Here is a 27,911-nt window from a genome sequence, read left to right on the forward strand (position 1 = left end):
TTGCTGGGTCTTTTTGAACTTCAAAAAAATTAAGCAGCAGTCCACATTCTCTACCAGTTTATTCTTTTACAGACATAATCATCGCTGGGTCTATGATGGAACTGAAGTGAACCTTAATTAAACAAATGACTGAAATGCCAGTAAGCCAGCATTGCAGGTGGAGATTCTGGGTTCACCCCCCACTGCTTTGTTGGGCTATGATTTTATGGTGGCTCCTCTCTGCCTGTCTGAGCCCCCCTGAGAATTGGATGAGCTGGACCTGAGATCAGCAGTGCTGCTGCCAGCTAGAGGGGGAAGAGGCACCCCAAGGCCTGCTCACCAAGCACGTCCACCCCTAGCTGGCCCAGGACTGTCAAGGATTCCAAAGAGAGATGAATTCCAGCCCTGGATTCACTGTAAGGTTTGCTTTTCACCATCTTCTTTTTAAAAACAAAACAAAACAAACAAAAAAGACCCATCTTTGTAAAGAGAATTGAGGATGCTGGCAAGGATCATGCTGTATTTCAGCAGCCTTTAATCTCGCACTGGGTCCTCTGGCCCCTGGCTCCCTGGGCCATAGTAAATGTGCCTTACTATTTCACCATTTAATGGTAAGCTCCTGGCCCTCTGGGCCTCTCTTAACCGGAAGACCACCTCCAGCTAGTGGGGTTCTGATAACTTAGAATGAGGTGTTAACCAGAGCGTGATTATGTTTGCTTTTAATTTCCTGACCTTGAAGGAGACAGGGAAAGGGCAGTGCTCATTGGGCTGGTGAGGGGTGAGGGAGGCCTTCTGGGCTTGAATAGCAGAGCCCCGTGTGGGAGGCAGTGTAGACTCCAGGATTGGACGAGCTGGGTCTGAATCCCATCTTGGACATTTTCTACCTTTGTGACCTTTGCCAAGCGACCCAGTCCATCGAAACCTCAGCATCCCTCGTTGGTAAGCAGGGCTAGTGATGGTACTAGCTGATGGCAATGAGACCACCGCTCGGCCTTCACGTGGGTTCCAGTGCTGGTTTATCCAGAGCACTGCTGGGTGTAGGTAGCTCATCTCCGTTCATTGTTAACCCATGGTTGGAACCTGCTTCCCGAACTCAATTTAGACCTCCGCTCTTCTCTCTTCCTGTCTCCCAATATTTGCTCCTAACTTGAACTCTTGGGCCTCATAGTATCCAGTCTCCTCTGTAGTGGGTTCCAGCTGATTTTTTTTTTTTTTTTTTTTTGGTCTTTTTGCCTTTTCTTGAGCCACTCCCATGGCATATGGAGGTTCCCAGGCTAGGGGTCGAATCGGAGCCGTAGCTGCCAGCCTACACCACAGTGACAGCAACGCGGGATCTGAGCCATGTTTGCAACCTACACCACAGCTCACGACAACGCCAGATCCATAACCCACGGAGCAAGGCCAGGGATCGAACCCGCAACCTCGTGGTTCCTAGTCAGATTCGTTAGCCACTGAGCCATGATGGGAACTCCTGGGATTACTCTTTTTTGGCATTACCTTTGGCATGCAAAAGTTCCCAGGACAGGGATGGAACTCGAGCCACAGCAGCAACCCAAGGTGCTGCAGTGACAGCACCAGATCCTTAACCTGCTGTGCCATAGAAAAACTCCTCAATTACACTTGATGGATCAGCCTTCATGGATGATAGTTCATCAAGTCTGGCAGATTTCATTCCACGTCTAGGTTTTTCTCCTTATTTCCTTTATCTTCCCCTTGCTCCAGTGTCTTTGGACAAATACCATTCAGTGAAGTAGATTGTGGTTTTTTGTTTTTTGTTTGTTTGTTTGTTTGTTTGTTTGTTTTTAGAATGGACTGTCTTGATACTCCCTCTGAGTCTCTCTGCTTTAACTCTTCAGCACTTTGTTTCAGTATGACTAATAGACAACAACTGGGCATTAAATGTACTATATATAAAATTCCAGGCCAGAGACTGGAAATACTTAAAAAAATAAAATAAAATGGGTTGGGTTATGTGGGCTATTTGGAAACTGTTCAGTGGGGCCATATAATTTTTATTTTCAGAAGCTTATGGAATGAACCCTACCCAAGCTTTCCAGCTCCAACGAAAACTGGCAGGAGATGCCCTGCCAAGTTTCCTCTCAAGGGCAGTAAAAGAGGAGTCCTCTGCATCCTGGGTTTCGTTTTAAAGAAATAGGAGACAGGTGGCGGTAGCCTTTGCTGCCTTAATGAAGGAGCGTCCCTGAGCTGAGTGGCTAGTGAGTCTGGTGGGAACTGCTGGGGGCAGAGTTGGGAGAGGGTGCGAGGCACACAGGCTTGCACAGGTATCTGATCCAACTGTCATCACAGCGCCCTGAAAAGAACATTTGCAAGTTTAGGGAGAGCACTGGGAATGGGTTGTTGAGTTGGGGGACAGTTACCTTATAGTCTTGATGGCATTTGGATGACTGGTCAGAAAAACCAAACTATAGGAGTTCCTATTGTGGCTCAGCAGTAACAAACCTGACTAGTATCCATGAGGATGCAGGTTCAATCCCTGGCCTCGCTCAGTGGGTTAAGGACCTGGCATTGCTGTGAGCCGTGGTATAGGTCTTAGATGAGACCCACATTGCTGTGGCTGTGGTGTAGGCTGGCAGCTGCAGCTCCAAGTTGACCCCTAGCCCGGAAGTTTTCATATGCTGTGGGTGCAGCCCATACCCCCCCAAAAAAAAAGAAAAACTGAACTATCAATCTATCCAGTTTTCACCAAAAAAGGACACATTTACATCTACATTTTTTTAAATTTTATTTTATGGCTACACTCATGGCATATGGAAGTTCCCAGGCTGGGAATCAAATCCAAGCCACAGCTGTGACCCAATGCTGCAGATGCAGCAACGCTAGATCCTTTAGCCGACTACACAACGCCAGAGATTGAACCCACACCTCCGTGGTGACCCCAGCTGCTGCAGTCAGATTCTTAACATACCATGCCACAGCAGGAACTCCTACATCTACAATTAAAGCACAGGAAATAATACTAACAGGGTCTGTTTGTTTCCACTGTTGACAGTTCGGAAGTGAAGCAGTGGAGGGAGTTCCCGTCGTGGCACAGTGGTTAATGAATCTGACTAGGAACCATGAGGTTTCAGGTTCGATCCCTGGCCTTGCTCCGTGGGTTAAGGATCTGGCATTGCCGTGAGCTGTGGTGTAGGTTGCAGATGCAGCTTGGATTCTGCGTGGCTCTGGCTCTGGCATAGGCCAGGGCTTCAGCTCTGATTCGACCCCTAGCCTGGGAACCTCCATATGCCACAGGAGCAGCCCTAGAAAAGGCAAAAAGACAAAAACAAACAAACAAAAAGAGGTGAAACAGTGGAATGAAAGTAGTGGAAAAGGTTTTGAGGGGTGCACTTTAGTGCTAGAAGGGCCAATTGGGGTGCAAGATCCCAGTGCTGGATTAGACCTGAGAGGCCATCTGATTGACACCATGTTTTACAGAGAAGAGAATGAAATCCCCATCAACGTGGCCTCTGGGTTGAGCCCTACTTCTGAAAAATTTACCACTGAAACTCTGGTTTGTCAACCCAGTAGGCAGTCCATCCGCTTCTGGTATGTTGCTTGCTTGCTTGGAGGAGCTGATACTTCTGCAAACTGAAAACCAAGTAGAATTCCTGGTTGGCAATCACCAGCCAAAAGGCAGGGTTCCCAGGCTTCTGGGCACTGGGTTTCCCATCTGACTCAACAGCGCCCTCTCTGGGCACTGGTGGAGAATCACCTGGGAAGGAGCCCAGGGCTGGAGCAGAGCCAAGTGACCAAACTCTGAAAACGGTTTGCAGAAACCAGGATCAGGTATGCCTAGGCTTCTGAATTCTTGAATTCTTCTTAATTCCTTGAGGGGTGCTGGAAATCTCCCCACTTACAGGCAGAATTCTTTTTGTCCCTAAATTTCAGAGAGAGAAAGAAGACTATTAGTTATTCTTATCTCCGGAAAGGAGGTTGAACCCCTTCATGAGGGTGGTAGGGAGTTATTAAAGCCAGAGAACAGACCCCGAGCAGAGTAAGGCAGGCAGGCACAGCGGAGCGGCTGCTGCAGTGTGCACTGGGAGAAGACAGTAGCCTGAACTGGCAGTGACGGAGTTTTGAGCTATGAAGCCAGTGAGAAGAGGAGGAGCTTGGGGGCCGATGGGATGTATGGGGGAGGAGAGGGAGAGGTGATAAGAGTGACTCAGAGCTCTGTCCTCAGGCAACTGGGTGGATGTGGTGCTACACTCAGAAGGGACTGGAGGAGGTGGCGTCGGGGAATGAGATAATGAGTTCCAAGATTCAAGGGTTGGGCAACCAGCTTGAGAAAAAAATTGAGCGATGGAAGATTGTGGTTCTGTGTATAGACTGAGAAATGTAGAGGCTTCATATACAGTCATAGCACCCTGGGGTGGCAGTCTCTTCAGCAAATGGTGCTGGGAAAACTAGACAGCTGCATGTAAATCAATGAACCTAGAACACACCCTTGCACCCGGCACAGAAATAAACGCAAAATGGCTTAAAGACTTAAACATAAGATAGGACATCATAAAACTCCTAGAAGAGAACATAGGCAAAACATTCTCTGACAGCAATTGTTCGAATATTTTCTTACGTCACAGCACATGGGCATGGAACATTGTTTCAAAAGAAATGTCCGTTTTAGGAGTTCCCATCGTGGCTCAGCGGTTAACGTGCCTGACTAGCATCCATGAGGTTGCGGGTTCAATCCCTGGCCTCGCTCAGTGGGTTAAGGATCCGGTGTTGCTGCGAGCTGTCGTGTAGGTCACAGACATGGCTCAGGTCTGGCGTTGCTGTGGCTGTGGTGTAGGCCGGCAACTGTAGCTCCAATTCGACCCCTAGCCTGGGAATTTCATATGCCTTGGGTGTGGCCCTAAAAAGACAAAAAAAAAAAAAAGAAAGAAAGAAAGAAAGAAAAGAAAAGAAAGAAAGAAAGGCCCATTTAATAGCCGAGGGAGGCAGAGAATGCCCCGATCATGCCTGCTGCTCGATCATGCCTGCTGCTCGCTAGTTCATTTCACAGCAGTGATCTGAGTGATGGGTGCGGGTTTTCTTTGTAACGTTGGGCAGGGGTTGATTCGGGTGTAACGTTTACAGAGTTCAGCAGGGGTTGATTCGGGCTGTCCTTATTAGCTAAGAAAGAGATAAAGGCTTCATTCCAGCATGCATTCTTTTCCATCATGATAGGAGTAAACAGTTTTTCCTGAGGATTTTAGTAAACAGGGGGAAAAAGAGAGATATCTTTTCCCTTGTCTTTTTGGAAATCCCTTTTCCAGAGTGGCCTTGCCCTGGGCCCATCTCATAAAGCTGGGGATTTGTGTGGGGCAAAGGCGGCACTGAAGTATTGAGAGGACCTAAGGCAAATATTTTCCGTCTCCAGTGAGGAAGCTGAGGAACAGACTTATGTGAGAGAGAGAAGAATTTCGGATTGACATAAAAAAAGGCCTTCTTAAGGGGTGGATTCAAAAGACAAGCTGGAAGGATCAGAGGGAATAAGAGAGACACCCTTCTGTCTATAGAGTTTTATGTGAGACCTCCAGGAATCTTTGGCAGGCCGTGCCTAGAGACACATTAAAAGGAAAGACATATGCGAATTCCCGCCGTGGAACCATGAGGTTGTGGGTTCAATCCCTGGCCTTGCTCAGTGGGCTAAGGTTCTGGCATTGCCATGACCTGTGGTGTAGGTTGCAGATGCGGCTCAGATCCTGCGTTGCTGTGGCTGTGGGGTAGGCCAGTGGCTATAGCTCCGATTCGACCCCTAGCCTGGGAACCTCCATATGCCACAGGAGCAGCCCTAGAAAAGGCAAAAAGACCAAAAAAAAAAAAAAAAAAAAAGGACATATGCCATGAGCTGTGGTATAGGTCACAGGCGTGGCTCAGATCCTGCGTTGCTGTAGCTGTGGTGTGGGCTGGCAACTGTAGCTCCAATTCGACCCCTAGCCTGGGAACCTCCATATGCCAAGAGTGTGGCCCTAAAAAGCAAGAAAAGAAAAGAAAATTATAAATTAAAAAAAAAAAAAGGAAAGATATATTTCTGGATCCTTCTTTATATTTCCTCCTAGCAGACCCCAGTCCCAAACAAAACAGAAATCTTTTTCTCACAAATATCCTCATGCTCTTTAAGGGACAAGGTGGCCAAAGTTAGGATCTTTCATTTCAACAGCTTGAGAATCCACAAGATGGAAATTCCAGCCCCAGTTCAGTTTCTGACCTTCCGTAACCTTGGGCAAGTCACTTAACTTTGGGGGTCGGAGGGCTTGGTTTTCTCACCTATAAGATGGGTGCTAATAGCACCTCATGCTAGTAGTCTTGGGAATTGAATGTCATCATGCATATAAAGTTGTCACAGTCCTGGCACATAGTAAGCCTTCTATAAAAGTCAGCGGTGGCTATTATTGATAGTGACTGCCCTCTCTCCCTTGCTAGAAGGATAAATTACGCACTCGGTGTTAGCAGTCTCTTAAAAGCAAAAGGTGTTATGCAAAAGCTGTGATGCTATCAATTACTATTATTAATAATAGGCTCATAATTACTTTTGCCACGGTATTAAGTGAAAGCCCCTTTGGGTGGGCGATGACGGGGAAAATGGGAACTATTATTAATGGAGCTGCCAGCTCTTGTTACTAGATCCATTGACATAATATTTCTCTCTGGGAATCCTTTGACAATTCAGCTGAATTTCCTATTCCCTTGCCCTAAGCGCTGTAAATTCGGTCCACATGTCCCCAGCATTGTTTCTGCGGATTAATCATGGAGAGGAGAAGAAGTCGGGGGCCTGCTTAAGGACTTGTACGTAAAAAGAGAGAAACCTTTTCAAATGTTCAGGATGTCCGTGGGTTTGAGCTTGTGGTGGGGGTTGGGGTGGGTTTCTCTTTTGTTTTACTTGGATGAAGGCTCAGAGCCAGACTAAGGTGTTTGGGTCCTCAGCTGCCAGGGAGAGGTGCCACTTTGGGGAGTAGGGCTGCGGGCAGGGGGAACCCCGTCAAGCCTTCCACCTCCTTCCACTGGAAACAGAGCTTTGAGGAAGTGCTTTGATGCCCGGATGTGTTGGGGGTGGTGGGGGCACGTCTCAACCACGCAGCAGGGCAGCAAGGCAGCACTGAGGAGGGCAGGGAGGCTGGGTCAAGGGAAGGGCAGGGCTGACCGTCAGCTGACCCTATAAAGTGGCCTGAGAAGCTGCCAGCATCTGGGCAGGAGGAAAGCTGCCATGGGTGAACCGAGCGGGAATAGCACTGCAGCAGTCTTGTCGTGTGCACAAGCCTGATTCGGGCAGCAGTAGGGGAATTTTGTGGCATGGTCCTTAGCTTTGGGCTCACAGGGGGGTGAAGTATATACATTCCAGAGGCAATTCGACCTGGGTTCGCATCCTAGCTCTGCCGCTTAGAAGAGCAAGTTATTCACCTTGTCAGCTGCCCAGTATCTGACAAGGAGACAGCAGTGCCTACCATGTTGAAAGAATAAATGAGACGGTGGAAATAAAGCCAGCATTCCCGGCACATGGTGAAAATAAAGGCAACAGCCCCCGAAGAACAGTTACTAGTTACTCCTCACTCCCACTCCAGAAGCTAGTTAACTTCCTTTACCTCTGGTTAACACACAAAGAATCTGAGGCACAGAGAAGTGAAGTAACTTGCCCAAGATCACACTACTGGTTAAGTGACAGGGCCAGAATCGTGAACCCAAACGTTGCAGCTCTATGGCCCTGTCTTAATTGCTCTGCTCTATGACCTATGGCTGTTGTCATCCTTGTGACGTTTCTGTGTTCAGGTTAGGGGATTCTAACCCGGATTTGGCCACATCCCAGGGGCTCTCCCATTATCTCAAGGAATTTTAAGAGATTTTCCCAAAAGTGACTGATTCAATTCCTGTGTGTATTTGGCTAAAAAAAAAAAAAAAAAAAAAAAAGTTCAAGGAAGTTAGACAAAGATGCCTTGATCAAAGAAACAGCCGTTACCAAAAATTGGGAATCTCTGTAGCCACAGGGTCCTACACACCAACATGTCATTTTAAGCCAGTCTGATGTTGCTTTTCTGGTGCTTTCTAAGAAGCCACACAGTGAGTTGGAGAAATTTACAGGCTGTCACCCTCTGGGATTGATTCTGACAGCGCTGCTCCTCTGTTGTTGAAGTGCTAATGAAAAACACTAATTGGCCTTGGCCAGTGGCTGGGAGGCTCCCCTTCCTGGAGTGGAGAAGGCAGCCTGTGTTTTTCTGTGGTTTCTCCTAGTCCCGTCCTTGGCTTGAAGGAGGAAAGGGGGCGGCGTGAGGGAGGGAGAGGTGTGTGAGGGCGATGCTGCCCTTGGGGTGGGCAGGGAGGCCTTTGTCTCTGACTCCCCACCCCCTGAACTCTGTGAAGACAAAGCCAGGTCTCTTGGTCACCCCCGGATGCTGAAGGCAACACAGTGCCTAGACCAGTGGGGCACTTAGCGATTGAAGAAGGGAAGGAAGTAATGAAGTCCTCTGTGGCCCATGAGCCTCTGGAGGCCAGTTCCTTGTGCGGCTCTAAGAAAGGATGGTCCCCTCTTGCTTGAAACCACATCCACAGGAGTTCCCATCGTGGCTCAGTGGCTAACGAATCCAACTAGGAACCATGAGGTGGTGGGTTCGATCCCTGGCCTCGCCCAGTGGGTTAAGGATCCAGCGTTGTCGTGAGCTGTGGTATAGGTTGCAGATGTCACTTGGATCCTGCATTGCTGTGGCTGTGGTGTAGGCCGGCAGCTACAGCTCTGATTCGACCCCTAGCCTGGGAACCTCCATATGCCGTGGGTGTGGCCCTAGAGAAAAACAAAAAAGAAAAAAGGAAAAAACCCCACATCTACAGGGAGTTCTCTTCGTGCCTCAGCAGGTTACGAACCCAACTAGTATCCATGAGGATGCAGGTTCAATCCTTGGCCTCGCTCAGTGGCTTAAGGATCCAGCATTGCCACAAGCTACAGTATAGGTCACAGGTGTAAGTGGCTCAGATCCCACGTTGCTGTGGCTGTGGTGTAGGCTGGCAGCGGTAGCTCCAACTCGACCCCTTGCCTGGGAACTTCCATATGCCACAGGTGTGGCCCTAAAAAGCAAGGAAAAAAAAAAATCTGCAGGTGGGCCACCCCTGATTCTGGCTTCTATAGCACTGTTCACAGTGAAAAGTCAGCTGTCCTCAGTGGAGCCTTGAGATTTGCCCAAGGACTGCTCTTGACTGGACAGGGAGGGGTCGTGACCCGCCGAATTTGCATCCTTCCTCAGGTGACCTGCCCACCTTGTCTCCCCACAGGTGTCCTGTCCCTCCCTGCGTACTTCAGTCCCTACAACGGCGGGTCCCTGGGCCATGATGAGCGAGCCGACGCCTACGCGCAGCTGGAGCTCCGGACCCTGGAGCAGTCGCTCCTGGCCACCTGCGTGGGGAGCATCTCGGAGCTGAGTAAGTGAGGCATCCACATCCCACTGCCTTAATGGGACAGACAAGGAAGAGCCCACCTTTGGGGTCCTGGCTTCCCCCTCTTGTATGTTCCTTGCCTTCTCTGAAAGCTCCATTCATCCTTCAAGGCCAGAGGTTGCCAACTGGCAGCCCATAAACACCGATGGTTTTGGCCAGCCGTGCACTTAATCACATCCAAATCCAGATATCTCTGGTTTTTCTAGAGACATCAGATGATCTGGCACTGCTGCGCCCTGTTCCTACGTGACAGTCATGCGGGGTAGGGGTGGGGAGCAGCGGCTAAGGGGACAGCACGCGTTCCTTACATTGTCACATACCTCGGTATCCACAGCTGCCCTGTCTCAGTTATTTTCCCTGCCTGGCCCCAAAGACTCTACATTTATAGTCGGTATTAGAAAGAAGTCACCTCCTGAAACCTCAACATATAAAAAAGAACGAAGAGTTCCTGTCGTGGCGCAGTGGTTAACGAATCTGACCAGGAACCATGAGGTTGTGGGTTCAATCCCTGGCCTTGCGCAGTGGGTTAAGGATCCAGTGTTGCTGTGAGCTGTGGTGTAGGTTGCAGATGCAGCTCAGACCTCAAGTTGCTGTGGCTCTGGCGTAGGCTTGGCAGCTACAGCTCCGATTAGACCCCTAGCCTAGGAACCTCCACATGCCATGGGAGTGGCCCTTAGAAAAGGCCAAAAGACCAAAAAAAAAAAAAAAAAAAGAGAGAAAAGAGAAAAGCAGAGCGTCTCTGGCTGCAGGAGGGCATGGTCTGTGGCTTCAGCCGTGCAGTGGCCAGGGCACCTCCCAGGACCTCAGAACACTCTGGAACACAGCGGGAAACCCCTGGGTCTAGGCCATTACCATTTGACAGCTGCTTCAAAAGAGTGTGTCAGGAGGCGGAAGATTGCCCACGCCTCCCCATCGTTCCTTCTCATTATTCCAATTATTGAAGAAATCAAACCACACACGCTGCCGCCTCCTCGTTCTCCCTCGAGGTGTCCTGAGACCCCCCTTCCCCAGCGGAGGGTGAGTCGCCTGCCCCGGGCGGGGGTGGGGGTCACAGCACGCAGTGTGGAAGCAGATGGAGTTTCACTCTGCTCCAGCCTTTTCCGCTCATGAGTTCTTTGAGTTTTCTGGCCCCTGAATAGTGACTGGCAAGCCTTTCTGTTTCTTCAGGACACAGCTTCTTCCTTCCCTCCCCCCAGTCTTCCTCCTCTTCCCAAGACAGGAAGTGAAGGTGCCTGGTTCAAGGTCACAGAGCAGATTGGTAATAAAGCTGGGACTTCCGGGCTCTCTGCCTCCTGGGGGCATTACGGCATGGCCACCTGGGCCCCCTGCCCCCTGGGGACCCTGCAGGAAGTGGACTCGGGTGTGTGGCTTGATCTCCACCTGAGATGAATGCCTCCTGAACAGTGAGCTGTGTTTGGGGTCCTACACAGTCTGTTTGGTGAGCTCTCCTGCCCTGAGGACAGTGAGGGACACACTTAGCCCTCTGTCCCCTGGAGATCACCTTGGGTTTGTTTTGCATTTTGAACATTACGAGAGCACTTACTGTGGGAATGAAGCACCTCCTTTACTCTGCAGAGCAACTCAGCGCGGCATGTCCTGATGAGCGAACTGAGGCTCAGAGAAGAAAAGTCATTTTTGGAGTTCCCGTCGTGGCTCAGTGGTTAACGAATCCCGACTAGGAACCATGAGGTCGCGGGTTCAATCCCTGGCCTCGCTCAGTGGGTTAAGGATCCAACGTTGCCCTGAGCTGTGGTGTAGGTCACAGACGAGGCTAGGATCTGGCGTGGCTGTGGCTGTGGCTGTGGCAGAGGCCGGCAGCTGTAGCTCTGATTGGACCCCTAGCCTGGGAACTTCCATATGCCAAGGGTATAGCCCTAAAAAGCAAAAAAAAAAAGTCATTTTCCCCAAGTCAGACTGCTAATGGGAAGAATCAGAGTGGGGGCTTGTCTCCTGCTGTGTCTGGCCTTAGCAAAGGTCTTACTTACCTAGGGCTGTGGGCTTCCTAGATGTGGCTAGCAACCCAGCCACCAGCATCTCAGGGCAGCTGAGGTCAAGGTCAGAGTGTGATCGTGGCTTTTATCCTAGAGCCTTTTCTTGTAGTGGCCTCTGTGCCCCTCATAATCCACGGTCAGGCCCAAGGGGAGCAGTCAGAAACTTCCTTCAGGGGAAGGTCTTGTCATCACCCTGTCCTTGCCGTTCAGCCTAGGGACCGAGTCCTATCAGTCCTACCTTCTAAAACTCTTCTAGGGAGTTTCTGTTGTGACCCAGCAGTAATGAACCTGACTAGTATCCATGAGGATGCAGGTTGGGGCCCTGGGCCCACTCAGTGAGCTAAGGATCTGGCATTGGCGCGAGCTGTGGTGTAAGTCGCAGACGAGGTTTGGATCCTGCGAGGCTGTGGCTGTGGTGTAGGCCAGCAACTGTAGCTCCAATTCGACCCCTAGCCTGGGAACGTCCATGTGCTGCAGGTGTGGGCCTAAAAATGTAAAAATAATCATAAAATTTAAAAATATTCTACGTTTTAATTTGTTCCCTTCATCACCTCACTGCTACCAACTCCACCCAAACGGGGGCTGCTCAGTATCCCCTCCATTCCCTCCATGGCTTCCCAGCACCCTCAGTGAAATCCCAGATCTGGCATATGATCTGGCTCCATCACTTTCTACTCTTCTCTTGTTGACCTGCTCCAGCCACCCCAGGCTCCTGACCAAGATCCTCCAACCCCAGGGCCTTTGCACCAGCTCTTCCTCTGCCTTTTTCCTGCAGATGCCCAAACACGTTAGTCCTTCACATTCTTCAAGTCTCTGCCCAAATGACTTGCTAGACAGGCCCTCCCTGAGCACCCTGCAGAGACGAAGGGTCCCACCCTTGTTCCTCTGTCTCCTACCTTATGGCTTTGGTTTGTTCAAAGTACTAGCCGATGTTTGGGATTTATTGCATGATGACTTGTGGAGTGGTCATCTCTCTCATGTGATTAGAACATCAGCTTCATGAGAATGGAGGCTGTATCTGTGTCCCCTGCTGTATTGTATCATTTGTGATGAGAACAGTACCTGAGGGGTGGTGGGTGGGTGGGTGTGTAGGAATGAGTTCTCCATCATCCAGCTTTCTCCTCCTGGAACCTGCCTAGGCTTGGTCCCCATCCTGGTCCAGCTGCTCCTCCGGCCAAGGGGAAGAAGCATCCCCAGAGCATCTGCATCTTTCCCAGACAGCCAAGCAGACTGTGTCATGTGCCAAGTTGCACTTGCTCCCTTGCCCTGAAACCAAGGTTTTTGCTAATGGGAGGGAGGGAGGGAGGAGACGAAGGTGGAGGAAGGGACTGCAGATTTTCTCTCCGAGACTGGAGAGCTTAATGAGGCTAGTGATACTTGGTACTGAGCACCTCGTACCTAAAACCTCGTACCAGGTCTAACACATACTCACCCCCTGCACCTCCCAAGGCCAGCCTGCCAGGGAGGCTGAGGAGTTCATTCTTGTTTTAAGTCCAGCTGCAAAGGAGCTTGGGCACTTGTATTTTCCTCTGTCGCTCTCTGCCCCTGAGAACGTAAATGGGAGGGAATAAGAAATAAACAAAACATGTCTCTTTGAAGGGAGCCGGATGGTATGGGTGCCTCACTTTGGAGACAGTGCTGAATTCCAGGCTTTCCCCTGCTGCTTTTATTCCGTAGCTCCTGATGCAGGTAGGACAGACCAGGCGGAACGCGTAGCCCCTCCGATCAAGGCTCTTGTGATTTACAAGCAAGAGGGCTTATTTCTTCACGCTCGCCAGTGTTTCTGGGCTTCTGACTCAGGTCTCCTCAAACTTAGGATCAATTGATTCTCAAGCACAAGGACACTTCAGAAACGCCTCCTGGCTGCACCAAACCAAGACAGCCCCTTCCGCCACAGCTTCTCAAACTCTCTGGGGTGACAGGCCAGTGATTATATCCCCCCAACACTGTTGCACACTGCAACTTTTATAAAATATAATAAAAGGAAACATGTAGAAATATGAGCTAATGAACAGGTAAGATGCGAGCCAATTTTTTAAAATTAGTATTAGACTAAATGGGCTTAAAGTCACTCTGTCAGATTGCCCTGGAAGTTATTTCAAGGTGACTCTCAGTTTTTGAAATGAATCTGTGAACTAGTAACCACCAGGTCACAGACCTGTCCCACCTCGCTAACCACACTTCAAGTAGCAGTGTCGCAATAGTTGAGGGCATGCATTTGGGACCCAGGGACTCCAGCCCAAGTCCTGGCTACTTCACTTGCTTGTCATGCAGCTGGACTAATCATTTACTGTCTCTGAGCCTGTGTCCTCATCTGTAACATGGAAATGCCTCCCTTACAGGGTTGTTGTAAAGATGAGAGATTCCGTCTATCTTTTTCTGTCCATCGCAAAGCCTCGCACATAGAAGGTGGCTGGGAGGAAAATCACTCTGGGAGAACATTCAAAGCAAGCAGCTGCCTTTAGCTGTAACCAGGGGTTGCAGCACAGTGTAAGTTTTTAGACGCCTGATCAGAGTTATCTGCAGGCATCTGCCTCTTTGGTCTTTGAGGGAAACTAACAGCCCACAGTTGGTCTTGGAGCAAAGCGTCCAGGGACTCCATCTCCAGTGACCATTCTGCTGCCTTCACGGTTTTCCAAACCTTTAAGAGGCCCCTCTGTTCCTGGCTTCCCTTTTGGAGAACCCTCGGGAGACACTTTTATTCCTTCCTGGATTTTCTTGCTTGTATCGTGGCTGGAAATGTGCTGCCAAGGATTCCACACCAGTAACAGTGAAACGGCCTTAAACATAATTAATGATAATGACTTCTGCTTGTTGAGCCTTTGAAATGATACTTCAACAAGATTTCCTTGATGTTAGGAGTGGAGGACTCTGAATTCTCCTCCTTGTGGTCCTGTGGTCTTGCCAACACTTAGGACATTTAGACCTGGAGAAACGGGAGCCAGGTTTCAACTTACTGCTGCCAATGGCGCTGTACAACTGGCTGCTGGGCGGCGGCTTGGCCCGGGGTGGTTGAGGCCAGTTTCTACCACCCAGGAGCCCGAGGGCAGGGCTGGGTCTGGCTTTTCAGGGCTGGACTCCTCCTTTCCTGGGAAATGTGGGGCAGTGCCTGACGGCAGGCGGAGGTCCTAGAAGGAAGAGCACCACGGGGTAGGGTAGGCGCTCTGTAGGGTAGAGAATAATAACAATAGGACAGTAATAATAACGGTGATGTATTTAACTTACCAGGCGGGAACTCATTCGGTGCCAAACACGATGTTAAGTGCTTTATGTTTATTATTTATTTGACTCCCCAGAATTTTGTTTGCTTGTTTGTTTTAGGGCCGTACCCTCGGCATAGGGAAGGTCCCAGGCTAGGGGTCAAATTGGAGCTACAGCTGCCAGCCTACACCACAGCCGCAGCTGGATCCAAGCCACATCTGCTGTCTATACCATAGCTCACAGGAGTACTGGATCCTTAAGCCACTGAGCAGGGCCAAAGATCAAACCCGTGTCCTCATGGATTCTAGTTCAATTCATTACCTCTGAGCCACAATGGGAACTCCTGAACCCTTAGAATTTTTAGGTTAGAAAGGATTATTCCCATTTTACAGATGAGCCTTTGAGAAGTAACTTACATAAGAGTTGGAAGTAGCAGAGCCCTGATTTGAAGCTAATGAGGTCTGACTCGGGAATCTATGCTTGCATCCACTTACCTGGTGATTCTCAAACCTGACTGAATGTTAGACTCACCAAGGGAACTTTTACAAAATGCAGATTTTCCTGGGTCCTGCCCCAGACCAATCAACTCAGAAATTGGGGGCTGGGGACCAAGGGTCAGGAACTCAGTGCCCACAGCCCTCTTGGTGCTGGGGTTTGTCCGGAGGTACCAGGCAGCTGAGCCAGAGCTACAGGATGCGTGGGGTCTACTGTGCAGACAGGAGTGAGTCCTTGGAGGTGGGAGGCATGGAGGGCTCTCTCCCAGGGGAGAGCCCCGATTCCAGGGCTGTCATTGCCCCTGCTTGGAAGCCAGACACCATTGCTGTGGCTGTCGTGGGACAACTTGGCAGAAAGGAATGTGTAAGGCTATTTTTGTCATGCTCCAAAAGTTCTCTGAGCACCTGTTGTGCCTTAGAACCTGCACAGAGCTCCAGGGACACATGGAGCGGGTACCAGGCTGGCCAACGCCAGGCAGGGAAGGTTAACCGAGTCAGTGAATGACTCACTCCTGCCAAATGACACCTCCCTCACCATGTGAAAACCTACTCACTTCTCTCACCTTAGCACCAGCCTTGTCCAGAGGCTTTCCCTCCAAGGGGCTATCACGGGGGCAGGGGGTAGGGGGGAAGCTGACCCACAGGAGATGCCCCCCACCCCCACCTGAGTTCTCAGACCCGAGAAGAATAGGAGGCACCACTTTTCTTAGCACCAGGAGCCCACAGGTGCCGGGACGCATTTCCGCCATCCTTCCTCAGCATTGTGGCCTCATACAATGATGGGATGTTTGCTGTCCCGGGCTGGTGGGTTATTGAAAAGACTTGACTTGGGCAGAAACACAACACAGGATATGGGGACCCGAGGACCCCACAGACTTCAGGAGGGAAGGCCACAGCCTGGGTCGCAGTTCCATTCAGGGACCTTGGCGCCACACAAGCCTGGATTCGGATTTAGGCTCTACCCGTTACTTAGCCTCTGGTCACCGAGGCATCCCAGGGACCTGGGAGATGCCTGGGGTCAGTAAATGCTTGCTCACCACCTAAGCCTCAGTCTCCTCATCTGTAAAATAGGGATAATATTTGGGACCCAGCCAATTAAATCCTGTTGCTAGGAAACCGAACGCTTGGCACATAGTGAGGCCATGGTGGTGGGGCGGTGGTGGGAGTTTTTCTTGAGGCCGTGAAGAAGGGAGGTACCTTTTCTGCAGATGTACCTGGGCTTTGCACCTGACAGCACGAGGCGGGAGCAAGAATCACCATGCAGCCTGGCGCCGGACCAAGAGGTTGGGAGATGAGGTCCAGAGAGATTCGTGCAGTCAGAGCTGGGGAAAGCCTGTGAGGTGGTGGAGAGAGTGAGGATGTTGAAAGAGAAACCACATTAGCATAAGTTCTGGTGGAGCCCAGCCCTGGCAAGGGTTTCGTTCTGCTCTTAAGGCAGGACTGCAAGTGAAAGGGAATCGAAATTGCTATCGTGTGTCTGGGTGACAGTTTCCACCTCCGCCTGTTGCCTCTGGGTAAACAGTAATTTTGCATGCGGATTTAGGAGCTGCTTCTCTTTAGCAAGTATCCTTGGAAGAATGGGGGCTATGAACTGAGACTTTTTCTCACTTTTTCCTCCTCCTCTCTGCCCTCCCTGCCAGGTGACCTGGTTTCCCGCGCCATGCACCACATGCAGGGGCGCCACCCCCTGTGTCCTGGCTCCAGCCCCGCCCGCCAGGCCCGCCAGCCGCCCCAGCCCATCACCTGGTCCCCTGATGCCCTCCACACGCTCTACTACTTCCTGCGGTGTCCACAGATGGAGTCCATGGAGAACCCCAACCTGGACCCCCCAAGGATGGCCCTGAACAATGAACGGTAGGAATCTGCCTTGGGCTGCACCCCCGGTGGGCCAAGCTACCCAACGTGTGTTGACTGACTGAGTGACCTACAAGGTAGAAAAAAAGCCCTGGCCCTGGAATGCCGTGGGATTTGTTTTACCCTAACCTGATGTGGTGTGAGGTCACTGGGGCTCAGAAGGTGGGCTTTGGCCTGTCTCACAGCGCTAGCGCTCCCTACCTGGGCTCGCTGAAATTCAGTTGCTTCTTTTATAAAATGAGTTATTCACACCTATCGAGAAAAGTGGTAGTAAGAATCGAGTGAGCTAGTGCTCTTCAGATAAAGCACTTAAAACAGAGAGTGTCTGAGTGATAACTGGACCCTCTATCAGTGGCAGCTGTCACCTCTCTGGATGACAGTGATGTCACTATTACCATCATCCTTGTTAGGAATCGTAGGCATGTTTTGCCCTGTCCACTCATTTTACAGCTGAGAATATCATGGCTCTAGCAGCTTCGTGGATGAAGAGCCCAAGCATCCAGGCCTGCTGGCCTCCAGTCTAGGGCTCTCCACAAGGTCCCAGCCCTTTCCTAATTGGCGAAAGGGTCACTAAGAACAGATGTGTAGGTTGGACACTGCTCAAGGAGAGGGGCATGAGTCGGGCACACACATGGCCATCAGCCATCATGAAAACACTGGCAATCCTGCAGACAGGTTGCAAAAACTGGAAAGGGGGAGATGCCCAGGAGTCAGGTGGCCTGGGCACACATAGCAGCTCTGGCATTCATGAACCCTGAGAACTTTATGCAAGGTTCCTAACCTCCCTGAGCCTCAGCGTCCTCAGCTGTCAACACAGGGCAGAATGAAGCACTTGTCACGATTCAGGGAGGATTAGTCACGTTTATTGAGTATTTGCTGCTTGCCAAGTGCTATGCTGAGCACTTTACACATGGGCTCACACTTCCAGGAAATAAGTGCTCTTTGCAACCCCATTTCACAGATGGGTAAGTGGAGGCACAGAGAGATTTAGTGCCTTGACAAGGCCACACAGGCTCTGCTCATGACCAGGGTACCATACCTTTTGTCATTACAAGAGATAGAAAGGAATAGTGGCCCAGTACACACAGGTAGTAGATTCCCAGTAAATGCTGCCACTGCTCTGTTATTTATGGTATCAGTATTCGATCATCATTGTCTTATTTCTCTGGGATCTAGACGGTAAATGCAAGGACAAGACCAGTCATCCTGGGCCTGACACAGAACAAAGGTGGCAGGTGGTGGCCCCGGGTTTCCTGAAAGCAGCATCCATTGGGGAGGTGGAGGCCAAGAACGGGCCCCATGCTCCAGCTGTTTCTGCTTTGTGGAGAAGTTGCTGGGGTCGCCAGAGCTGGCTGGGAGGGAGAAAGGGCAAGGAAGACATCTGGAGGACGTGGGCACAGGCAGAGGAGGCTTGCTTCCCCAAGGGGCTAGACTGAGCCTAAGGCTGGGCCATCCAAGCAGAGGTGGCCGGGAGAGGAGGACAAGGAGCCTTCTTTGGACCCGCTGCCCTGGGCAGGGCTGCTTGACCTGCCAGCTTGACCATGGCTGTGGTGCTGGCCCGGGAGACGCTCTTCTTCTTTGTGGCTTCCCTCTGGCTTTCCTCCCGCGAGGATTCCCAGCCCCTGAGGCTCTAAACCACGGCATCAGGGTTTCGGTGTAACCCGAGCTGCTGGTCTCTCTGTGATTGTGATGGCTGAGCTCGAGTGGTCACAGAGACGCGAGGCCATGTTTCGATGGCTCATTATTTACAAACCGCACTGTCTGTGGCTCAGAGTAATTGGCTCCCGAGGCATTTTTCCATGAATCATTTCAAATGAGTATTAGACGCATGGGAAATTGGAACTACCCCTCGGAAAAAGGAATCCCCAGATTTTAGATTTGGGCACTAGATGGAGGACCCCTTAAAAATACCCAGGCCTGCAGACAGCCCAGCAGCTCTCTGGTGGAGGGGTTCCTGGCTGCTCAGACTCACTGTGACAAGGCCTCGGACAGCCTGGCCAGCATTTCCACTGCAGGCTGGGCTGCCTGACCCCAGGAGGCACCGCCACTGCCATACCCTCAGCAGAGCTCTGTGCACAAAGGAGCTGGAGTTTGCTAGGGCCCCACCGTGACAAAGCTTTGCTTTTGTGAGTTTGAGGATGTCTGTCTCTTTCTCCCCCTCCCCCACCTCATTCCCTTAAAGTTCCTCCCTCTGTCCCATGACCAGAGCCCGGGAGTCAGGTCCCTCAGAGAGCCTCTGATGTCTGGTGTGATGGTGGGTGTGGGGCCCAGAGGCCTTCTGTTGGAGGTTCGATGGTTTGGGGATATCTGGTCCATTGGGATGAAGGGACCTCTTCCATGGCCTCGCACACATGGCCTAAGAGCTCAGTCTTGTGGCTTGGGTTTGGCCCACGGCATCAATTTTGGTACCACTCCAGTATGTGTTCATAGATTTCGATTTTGAAGAAATTACCTTTCTTTCTTCCCCCTGGGGGCTGCATGACCACAAGCATGCTGACCAAGGGCGGATGGCTCATCCCTCTGTGTGATGTGCATCCTGGGTTCCCTGCAACGTCCCATGCCACCTCTGCGCTGGTCATCAGGGCCTCAGTATCTCTCCATAAGGACCATTCTCCCCAGAGCCTCCTGTCTGGGTGTGGGAGGGAGGAGGGAGTTGTAGAAGCAGCAGGAGCTCTGGGCAGCAAGGGGCAGCTTTGCAGGGCACAGGGAGGCACGCTAAGGTACTTGTATCTGCCACCACAGTGAGTCGTGAAAAGCTGCGGGCTTCCAAGCAGAGGCCTGAGCTCAGATCCAGCCTCGCATTCAGGCGCCTTCATGCCTCAGGCTCCACATCTGTAAAATGGGGCTAAGTGACCCCATCAGGGAAGGTGAAGCAAGATAACATGTGAAATGAGCCAGCTCTTCCCTTTTTTTTTTTATTTGGTCTTTTGTCTTTTTAGGGCTACATCCACGGCATATGGAGGTTCCCAGGCTAGGGGTCTAATCAGAGCTACAGCTGCCAGCCACAGCAACGCCACATCCAAGCCGCGTCTGTGACCTATACCACAGCTCACGGCAACACCGGATCCTTAACCCACTGAGCGAGGCCAGGGATCAAACCTGCAACCTCATAGTTCTTAGTCGGATTCGTTTCCACTGCTCCACAACGGGAACTCTGCCAGATCTTCCTTTTAAAGGGCATTTCTATCTGCTTCTGTTTCCTTTGTGCCCACAGTGAATCAGCAAGGTGGGTACTAGCATTACCTGCATATCACAAATCAGGGCATGAGGCTGGGGGCACTTAGCTGCTGAGAACTTGAGCAAGGATTCAGATCAGATCTCTCTGACCTGAAAGCCCTCGCCCTTCACCAAGCCAGGCTACAGCTTTTGCACTCGGCTACTGAGACCCACTCCTAAAGCTCTAAGAACCTGGGTGGGTCTTGGCCCTTGGGATCTCCTCCTGGCTGTGCCTCTCCTCTCCCAGGACGCCTCCCTTGCCACCCTGGGAGAGCCTCGCAGCTGGAACCTCCCCACACCCCTCCCAGGATCCCTTCCTTGCTGGCAGCTTTGCATCAAGGCACCAGGCAGGATCTCAAACACAGGATTAGTCACAGCTGCCGCCCTGGAAGGCATGTCGTCACCCGGGACTGAGCTCAGAAAGTGAAAGAACTTGCTGTCAGAGATCCAGGGTTACCCAGGGAGATCGGGGGGAGCCTCCTTCCCTCCAGGTCTAGAGGGGAATGGGCAGCCATCTGGCCAATTGTGGTCCTTGCTTTGTCGTGCCGGGAGGCAGAGGAGTGGGTAACTGGGATAGCCTCCTGGGCAGAGGACATCGTCCGCCTGGGAATGAGGAGTGTGGGGAGGTGGAAAGGAAGGCTCTGTAGACGTGCAGGAGCCGAGGGAGGTCTGTTGGCTCACCAGCAAACTGCTGGAAGGAGACCTCATCCAGCAGAGCACAGAGGGAGAGAGATGCAGCTAGAGCAGTAGGGGATGCTGAGGTAGACAGGGGTTGATCCGACTTTCTGCTTCAGAACCTTGGGTGTTAGGGGGGATCAGGTTCACCAGGCTGTGCTGCTGGCAGCAGCAGAGAAGCCAGGCCCTTGCGGAATATCTGGGAATACTGGCAGGGAAGGCGGGCCACATGTCCATAAACCAGCCCGCTGGCTTAGGCGTCAAGCACTGGTCCCTTGCTTCCCTCTCACCAGCCCTGCTTGGTGCCCCTTTGTGGAGAGAAGCACCCTCCCAGGGCTTGGGGTCTGCTGGTGTTCAGGACACTAAGCCAGGGGGAGAGTCTGATTTGGGACGGAGCCTAGAAACATCTGGTGTCACGTTTCGCAGCCAGGGGAGCCCCATCCGAGGGGAGAATGGTGACTCAAAAACACGGCGTTTGAGGTCTAACTTACCGCTCTCTGATTTTAGAAGCTTCAGCCTCCCCAGAGCCCAGGTTCTATAGACAGCGGACATTTAGACTTCACAGCCACTTGTAAGGTGTGAGCACTGAAGAATTACTATCAATAGCGCTTTTAGAACGGTACCTGGGCACAGTGAACGCTCAGTATCAGCTGCTATGATGATTAATATCAGGCAGAAGGAATAGGGTATGCTGAGACCACATGGCAAGAGAGAACCAGTACCTGCAAGAGAGAATGAACAAGTGTGATGCCCAAGAGAGCTGGGACCTCGATGGGGCCAAAACAGGGAGGGGAGGGTGGAGCTTGTGGCCTAGAGGCCCCACCTGGCCAGCTCTGTGGTTTCTGTGATTGGCTGGTTTTCATTTGCCCTCTCCCGACACATCCCTTCTCAGTGCCTGGACCTCTCTGAGAATGAAGGCGCTGTGAGGAGAGGTGCTCCTGCTGCCAGGACCCACCCAGCTGGTAGGTCCTGCGCCTCTGGCAGATTCAGGAGGGACAAGGGGCCTAGAGGGCTGGCTTGATACTAATCTTAATCCCTGTTCCCCTGAAGCTGTATTTGCTCAGAGATCCAAGCCCTTGACCAAGTAAGATCCTGGCAGAAGATGCTGTGTGTGGGCCCAGGTCTTGGCTGTCTTGATCCGTGTCGTGCTGGCCAAGAGGGTTCCCACAGTTCCTGGGTTATGTGCACAGAATTCAGAAGAGCGGGACTTAGCAAAGGTGTCACCCTGTACAGGTCCCACCCACTCCACCTGAAGTCCACACTGTGTCTTCGGTCTGGCCCAAGGATAGGGGGATCCCACCAGACTCTCAGGTCATCCCAGAGGCATCTCTTGGCTACCTTCTAGCAGCATGACACATCAGCCCATCTTTCTAGGCCTGTTTCTTCATCAGTAAAGTGGTGACGATAACAAGGTGTCTGCTGGGGTTAAATAATACAGGCGTGCACTTCACTCAGTGCCTGACACATAAAAGTCCTTACAAACGGTGGGTGCCATTCCCCAACCCTCTCTGTCAACGTGGTCATAAAGCCGCTTAGACAGTGTGTTTGACACAGAATAGTCTCTCATCATTGATATAGGATGGTGATTCTTAAAATATGGTTCTGGGGAGTAGCATCTGGGGAGTCCCCGTTGTGGCACAGTGGAAGTGAATCCGACTGGAAGCCGTGGGGTTGTGGGTTCAGTCCCTGGCCTCGCTCAGTGGGTTGAGGATCTGGTGTTGCCATGAGCTGTGGTGTAGGTCGCAAACAAGGCTCGGATCCAGCGTAGGCTAGCAGCTGTGGCTCCGACTGGACCCCTAGCCTGGGACCCTCCATGTGCCGCAGGTGCGGCCTTAAAGAGACAAAAGACGAAAAAAAAAGTAGCATCTGGGTTAGTAACACAGCTGCTACTAAGGCAATTACTGCTACCATTATTGATATTACTAATGTATCCACTGCCACTACCAAGAGTAATAATAAAGCAGCTCCTAATATTACTCCTACTTACAAACACCCCTGCCAGTTAGAGCGAGTGTTCAAGAGCGCATGTTAAGTGACAGATACCATCTTAAGTGCTTTACTTACTGACTCATAGTTCTTGTACTTCTGCGGATCAGCCAGGAAGGGAGGTAAGACAAATAGGAAGAGCGGCTTATGTGGTTGAGTCTCACGCTCATGAGAGAGGCAAAAACAAGACAGAAGTGGGGAAAAGGAGCACAAACCAACAGACAGCGCAAAAGGAAGCTTGGTTGTATGACACTGCGTTCGGCTGACCCTCAGACCTCGCCACTAGCCTGGATTCAATCCTAGCTCTGCCACCTAGGAGCCGGGTGGCCTGGGTCATTCGGCCTCTGTGCCTCAGCTGCTGCTTAGCACACGACTGGTGGTGCCCACCTCACAGGGGCGTTACGGGGATGGAGTTCATATACATGAAGCACCGGTGCCTAGCACGCAGTATGTCAGCTGTCTTCGTCCTCTTTCTCTTCCGCCTCCTCCTCTGCTTCTTCCTCCTTTTCCTCATCTTCCTCCTGCTTTTCTTCCTCCTCCTCCTCTTCCTCCTCTTCTTCCTCCTCCTCCTCTTCCTCCTCCTGCTCCTCCTCCTCTTCCTCCTCTTCTTCCTCTTCCTCCTCTTCCTCCTCCTCTTCCTCCTCCTGCTCCTTCTCTTTCTCTTTCTCCTCTTCTTCCTCCTCATGTTCCAGACAACTTTGAGACATTAAGACTAGTGGGGAAGCATGGGCAGTAGAAGTCACAAAGGGATTTTTCTTACCTCAAAGTACATATTTCAGGGAGTTCTGTCGTGTCTCAGTGGTTAACGAATCCGACTAGGGACCGTGAGGTTGCAGGTTTGATCCCTGGCCTCGCTCAGTGGGTTAAGGATCCGGTGTTGCCATGAGCAGTGGTGTAGGTCACAGACATGGCTTGGATCCCGCATTGCTGTGGCTCTGGCGTAGGCCGGTGGCTACAGCTCCGATTAGACCCCTAGCCTGGGAACCTCCATATGCTGCAGGTGCAGCCCTAGAAAAGACAAAAAAAAAAAAAGAAAAAAGCAACAACTATATATTTCACAGCATAAATGGATCTACATATCAGAACCACAGCAACAACTATATATTTCACAGCATAAATGGATCTACATATCAGAACCACAGAATTAAACGTTTTGTTTTGTTTTGTTTTGTAAGTCATCGCTGATTATTGCTTATCTAGGCAAATGCTAGGTGGAGCTCGAGCTGTTTTTCCATGGAGATGTGTGCTCAGAGGTGCCTGTGTGTGAGGGTCAAACAGCCCCTCCTCCTGCAGCTCTGTGATCTGGACACTTCTCCTTACCGTTTGAGCCCCAGTTTCCTCCCATGTGGAGTGAAGACGTAAGCAGTGCTTACTTCTCAGGGAGCCCCCCAGGTTCTGGGGCCGGGTCCCCTTCACATGTGAGGTACCCAGCGAGGAGAGGCCCTCTTTGTTGCAGTCCAGATGCAGGAGGGGGATGCTTCCCCTCAGATGAGCACTTTACATAAATAGGAGGCGCCCGCGGATAAGCTCTGCGTTCAGTCTGAAGAAGTGGGCTCGTTAATCTTTTGCTCAGCTTGCGAAAGTGTTTTCTTATCAAATAATAGAGATGATGGCAGTGGTGGCTTTCTGCTACTGACTTCTGGTTCCCTTAAATACCATTTCAAGAAGATTTGCAATGTTAAGCTCTTTTCTCTTTCCACTCCCCCCTTTTGTGCATTAAATTTCCATCTGTTTACCCAAAATAGAAGTAAAGGAAAGAAAAGTAGCTGTTGGGTGAATTAAGTACTTGTTTCCATGTACCTCCCAGGCTGGTGCGTCCAGCGACCTCCAAAGGGACTTGTCTGCAGTCTGCGGTGCACACAGGGACCAGTCGCTCCCACCCCCAGTCATTCTCCATCACCTCATCTGCTTTTCTTCCGAGAACCCTCCTCTGTCTGAAATTACCTTGTCTGTTTTGTTTACTGCCTTTTCTGCGCCATCCTGACCTCCCTAGAAGATAAGCACAGTGGGTCAGTGTTCCCACCGGGACCCCAGCACATAGAATGTCCCCTGGCACAGAGGAGGCAGTTAGGTATCTTCTCCAGTAATGAGACAGACTATAGCACCTAAAGATTGGACTTTTGGAGTCAGAAAGACCACCCGTGGGGGGTCTGCTCTGCCATTTACTAGCTGTGTAACGATGGGCAAGTTAATTTCTCAGGTCTCAGTTTCCCCAGCTTTGAATGGAAAATGGCTTGATCTACTTCCAAAGATTTTTGTGGGGATCAAATGAGGTAATCCACTGATAGGACTTAACGCAGAGTAAGCTCTTCATATGTGGTGGCTGCTATTATCCGTATAATTACTATTTTCATAAACCAGTGGAAGGACTAAACTGTGTTTAATGCATAATAACCAAAAACAAGGGTGAATTTAAAAATCACATCTACTCAAAATGCATGTCTTTTTTTTCCCCTCTCTATATACTGCCTTCAGCCTCTGCCCTTAACTCCCTCTCACCCCACCCCTGACCGTGGCCGGGGAGCCAGGCAAGCGACAGAGAAGATGGGGTAGACCAGATGTCACAGAGGACTAATTGGGTGAGGACTGTTTTGAACAGAGATATGTACAAACTTTGGGTTTACTGCAACCCACCCCCTACGGATCTCAAAGAACTCTAAAACCTGGATTTCATCCACCCACTGGTTCAAAGCCCAAGCAGCGAGTCAAACACGCTGAAGTTAGTGACGTCACTTGTGTCCTAGGCCTCTCGCCTGCTGGTTTGGCCACGGTGCCTACACATCATGGGCTGCCACGGTCAAGCGTTAAGCATGGGAGTGATACGATTTGACGTCTTTTTACATGGTCTGGAAGAATCTGGATGAAGCCTTCCAGTTTATAAAGCACTTATTTTGTTTTGTTTTGTTTTGATCTTTTTAGGGCCGCACCTGTGACATATGGAAGTTCCCACGCTAGAGGTTAAATTGGAGCGACAGCAGCTGGCCTACGCCACAGCCACAGTAATGCGGGATCCCAGTTGCATCTGCAACCTACCCCACAGCTCACGGCAGCACCGGACTCTTAACCCACCAAGCAAGGCCAGGGATCGAACCCGTGTCCTCATGGATCCTAGTCGGGTTAGTTACTGCTGAGCCACAATGCGAACTCCATAAAGCACTTTAAACACACAGCAGTCCAGCAGGTCCTCCCAAGCTCTCAGGAAGCCGTTTCCACTCCCATTTACAGATGAGCAGACTGGGGCCTTCAGAGGATAAAGGGGCACCCAGGGTCACAGCTAGAACAGGCAGATCTGGCACGGGCAGGGAGGTCCAATGATAAAATGCACTGAATTCACAGCATCCAGGGAGATACCTTCCTCCTGCCTCCCAGGGGAGGGGGCAAGACCCTGGAAGCTGTTCTCTCTGTCCGAGCCCCCTGCCCCATGTGACATGGGCTGCTCGCTCTCAGCATCTGGGGGCCTCTTCCCCATCAGACTTGAGTTCGCTGGCTCTCGGGGGCCAGCAAAGGTGGACATCTGTCCAGCATCCGAGAAGGAGCGAGCCAGGGCTGGGGGCAGACAAAGGAAGTGGCAGTGCCAGATAACAGGGGCTGGAGACAGCACAGGATCTCAACCCAGCCGTTGACAAGTGCCCTAGGGGCTGCCTGTTGCATATGACTTCCTGTCCCATTGTTGCGCCCACCAGTCCCCACAGAGGAGGAGAAGAGGTGGGAACTGCCAGGCCCAGGGGCTTCATTCGGTTGGAGTATTTTTGTAACGGGGCAGCCACAATCCCCTTTGTCTGCACCGAATGCCTCGGTGCTGGGAAGTCCCAACTCAGAGGGAACAGGCTTTGCTTTCTTAGCAAAGGCGTCTTCCGAGGCCGAGCTGTGGACTTGCCAGACACTGAGGATGGGGACAGGAGAGGAGCTCAGGCGCTGTCTGGAGTCAGGCTGGGCTGGTCTCTGGCCTGCTCCTACTTGCCTGCCAGCCAGCTCTCCAGAGTTCCCTCCGCCCACGAGACCAACCGCCTCTGATAGCCGCCTCCTTTGCTGCTTTCATATTTGAGATTTGGGGGAAGAAGGCACTTAAGAGCTCTGGAGTGTCCCCCTGGGGTTTTGGGGCCCAGCCCAGCATCCGCCCCTGCTGCCTTCAGGACTGATGAAGCTGTATGTGCCAAAGCTAGAGTTTGGGAGTTCCCGCTGTGGTGCAATGGGATCGGTGGTGTCTTGGGAGCACTGGGATGCAGGTTTAATCCCCAGCCTGGCACAGTGGGTTGAGGTCACGGCTGCGGCTCTGATCTGGTCCCTGGCCCAGGAACGCCATATGCCATGGGGTGGCCAAAAAAGAAGAAAAAAAAAAAAGCTGGAGTTTGTGCAGAGCGGGGAAGTGGCACACTGGGGCAGCCTCTCCTCCCCTGCGCCTGCCTTCCGGCTCAGAGCATTACATATGTGGCAGTTTGGTCTCAGGAAAGACTCCAGAATCTCTCTTTTTTTTTTTTTCTCTTTTTTGTCTTTTTTTTAAGGCCAAACCTGCAGCATATAGAGGTTCCCAGGCTAGGGGTCTAATCGGAGCTGCAGCTGCCAGTCTACACCACAGCCACAGCAATGCCAGATCCAGATCCGAGCCATGTCTGTGACCCACACCACAGCTTACGGCAATGCCAGATCCCTAACCCACTGAGCAAGGCCAGGGATCGAACCCGAAACCTCGTGGTTCCTAGTCGGATTTGTTTCTACTGCGCCATGGCGGGAACTCCCAGAATCTCTTTCTCTTTAGAGCTAGACAGATTGCCGTTGGCTGGCTATGTGCTTTGAATGTGTGTCCAAACCCCTCAAAGCCTCGGTTTCCACATTTGTAAAATACAGACTAATAATTAGGCCTCCTTGTAGGGTGGCTGTATTAGGGGATAATGTTTGTAGAATGGCCTCAACTTTACTTGGTACATAGTAGGCCCTCAGCAGATCTTAGCAATGTGGCTTTGCTGCTCAGAAGCCAGTGCTAGAATATTCCCTGCAGCTGCAGTTGGGCTGCGGGTGCAGAAAGCGGGGTCCAGTCCTGGAAGCCTTTTTCGCTGGCTGGGTCGTCGTGCACCACCTTCCATGGCTCAGGTCAAAACCACTCATTACCAGTCGGAAA

At 51.3% G+C, this 27,911-nt stretch overlaps 1 protein-coding gene across 6 annotated transcripts in view; it reads left to right on the top strand.

Moving 5' to 3' along the window:
* ABTB2 (ankyrin repeat and BTB domain containing 2) overlaps positions 1-27,911 on the top strand; it is a 202,564-nt gene that overhangs the window by 139,883 nt on the left and 34,770 nt on the right. For all 6 annotated transcript variants that reach the window (XR_014837087.1, XR_014837090.1, XR_014837088.1 and 3 more), the window contains exons 2-3: positions 9,217-9,363; positions 16,705-16,918. Coding sequence is in view for 2 of the 6 variants with exons in the window: in XM_003122881.6 (XP_003122929.2) it covers positions 9,217-9,363; positions 16,705-16,918 (361 nt within the window). In the remaining 4 variants the exon portion in view is untranslated. The remainder of the gene's footprint in view (positions 1-9,216; positions 9,364-16,704; positions 16,919-27,911) is intronic.

The sequence above is a fragment of the Sus scrofa genome, chromosome 2 (assembly GCF_054392235.1).
Source record: "Sus scrofa isolate SSC_HxYL_T2T_F1_AM1 chromosome 2, Sscrofa_HxYL_maternal_Yorkshire_Landrace_v2.0, whole genome shotgun sequence".
In the NCBI taxonomy this organism is placed as follows: domain Eukaryota; kingdom Metazoa; phylum Chordata; class Mammalia; order Artiodactyla; family Suidae; genus Sus; species Sus scrofa.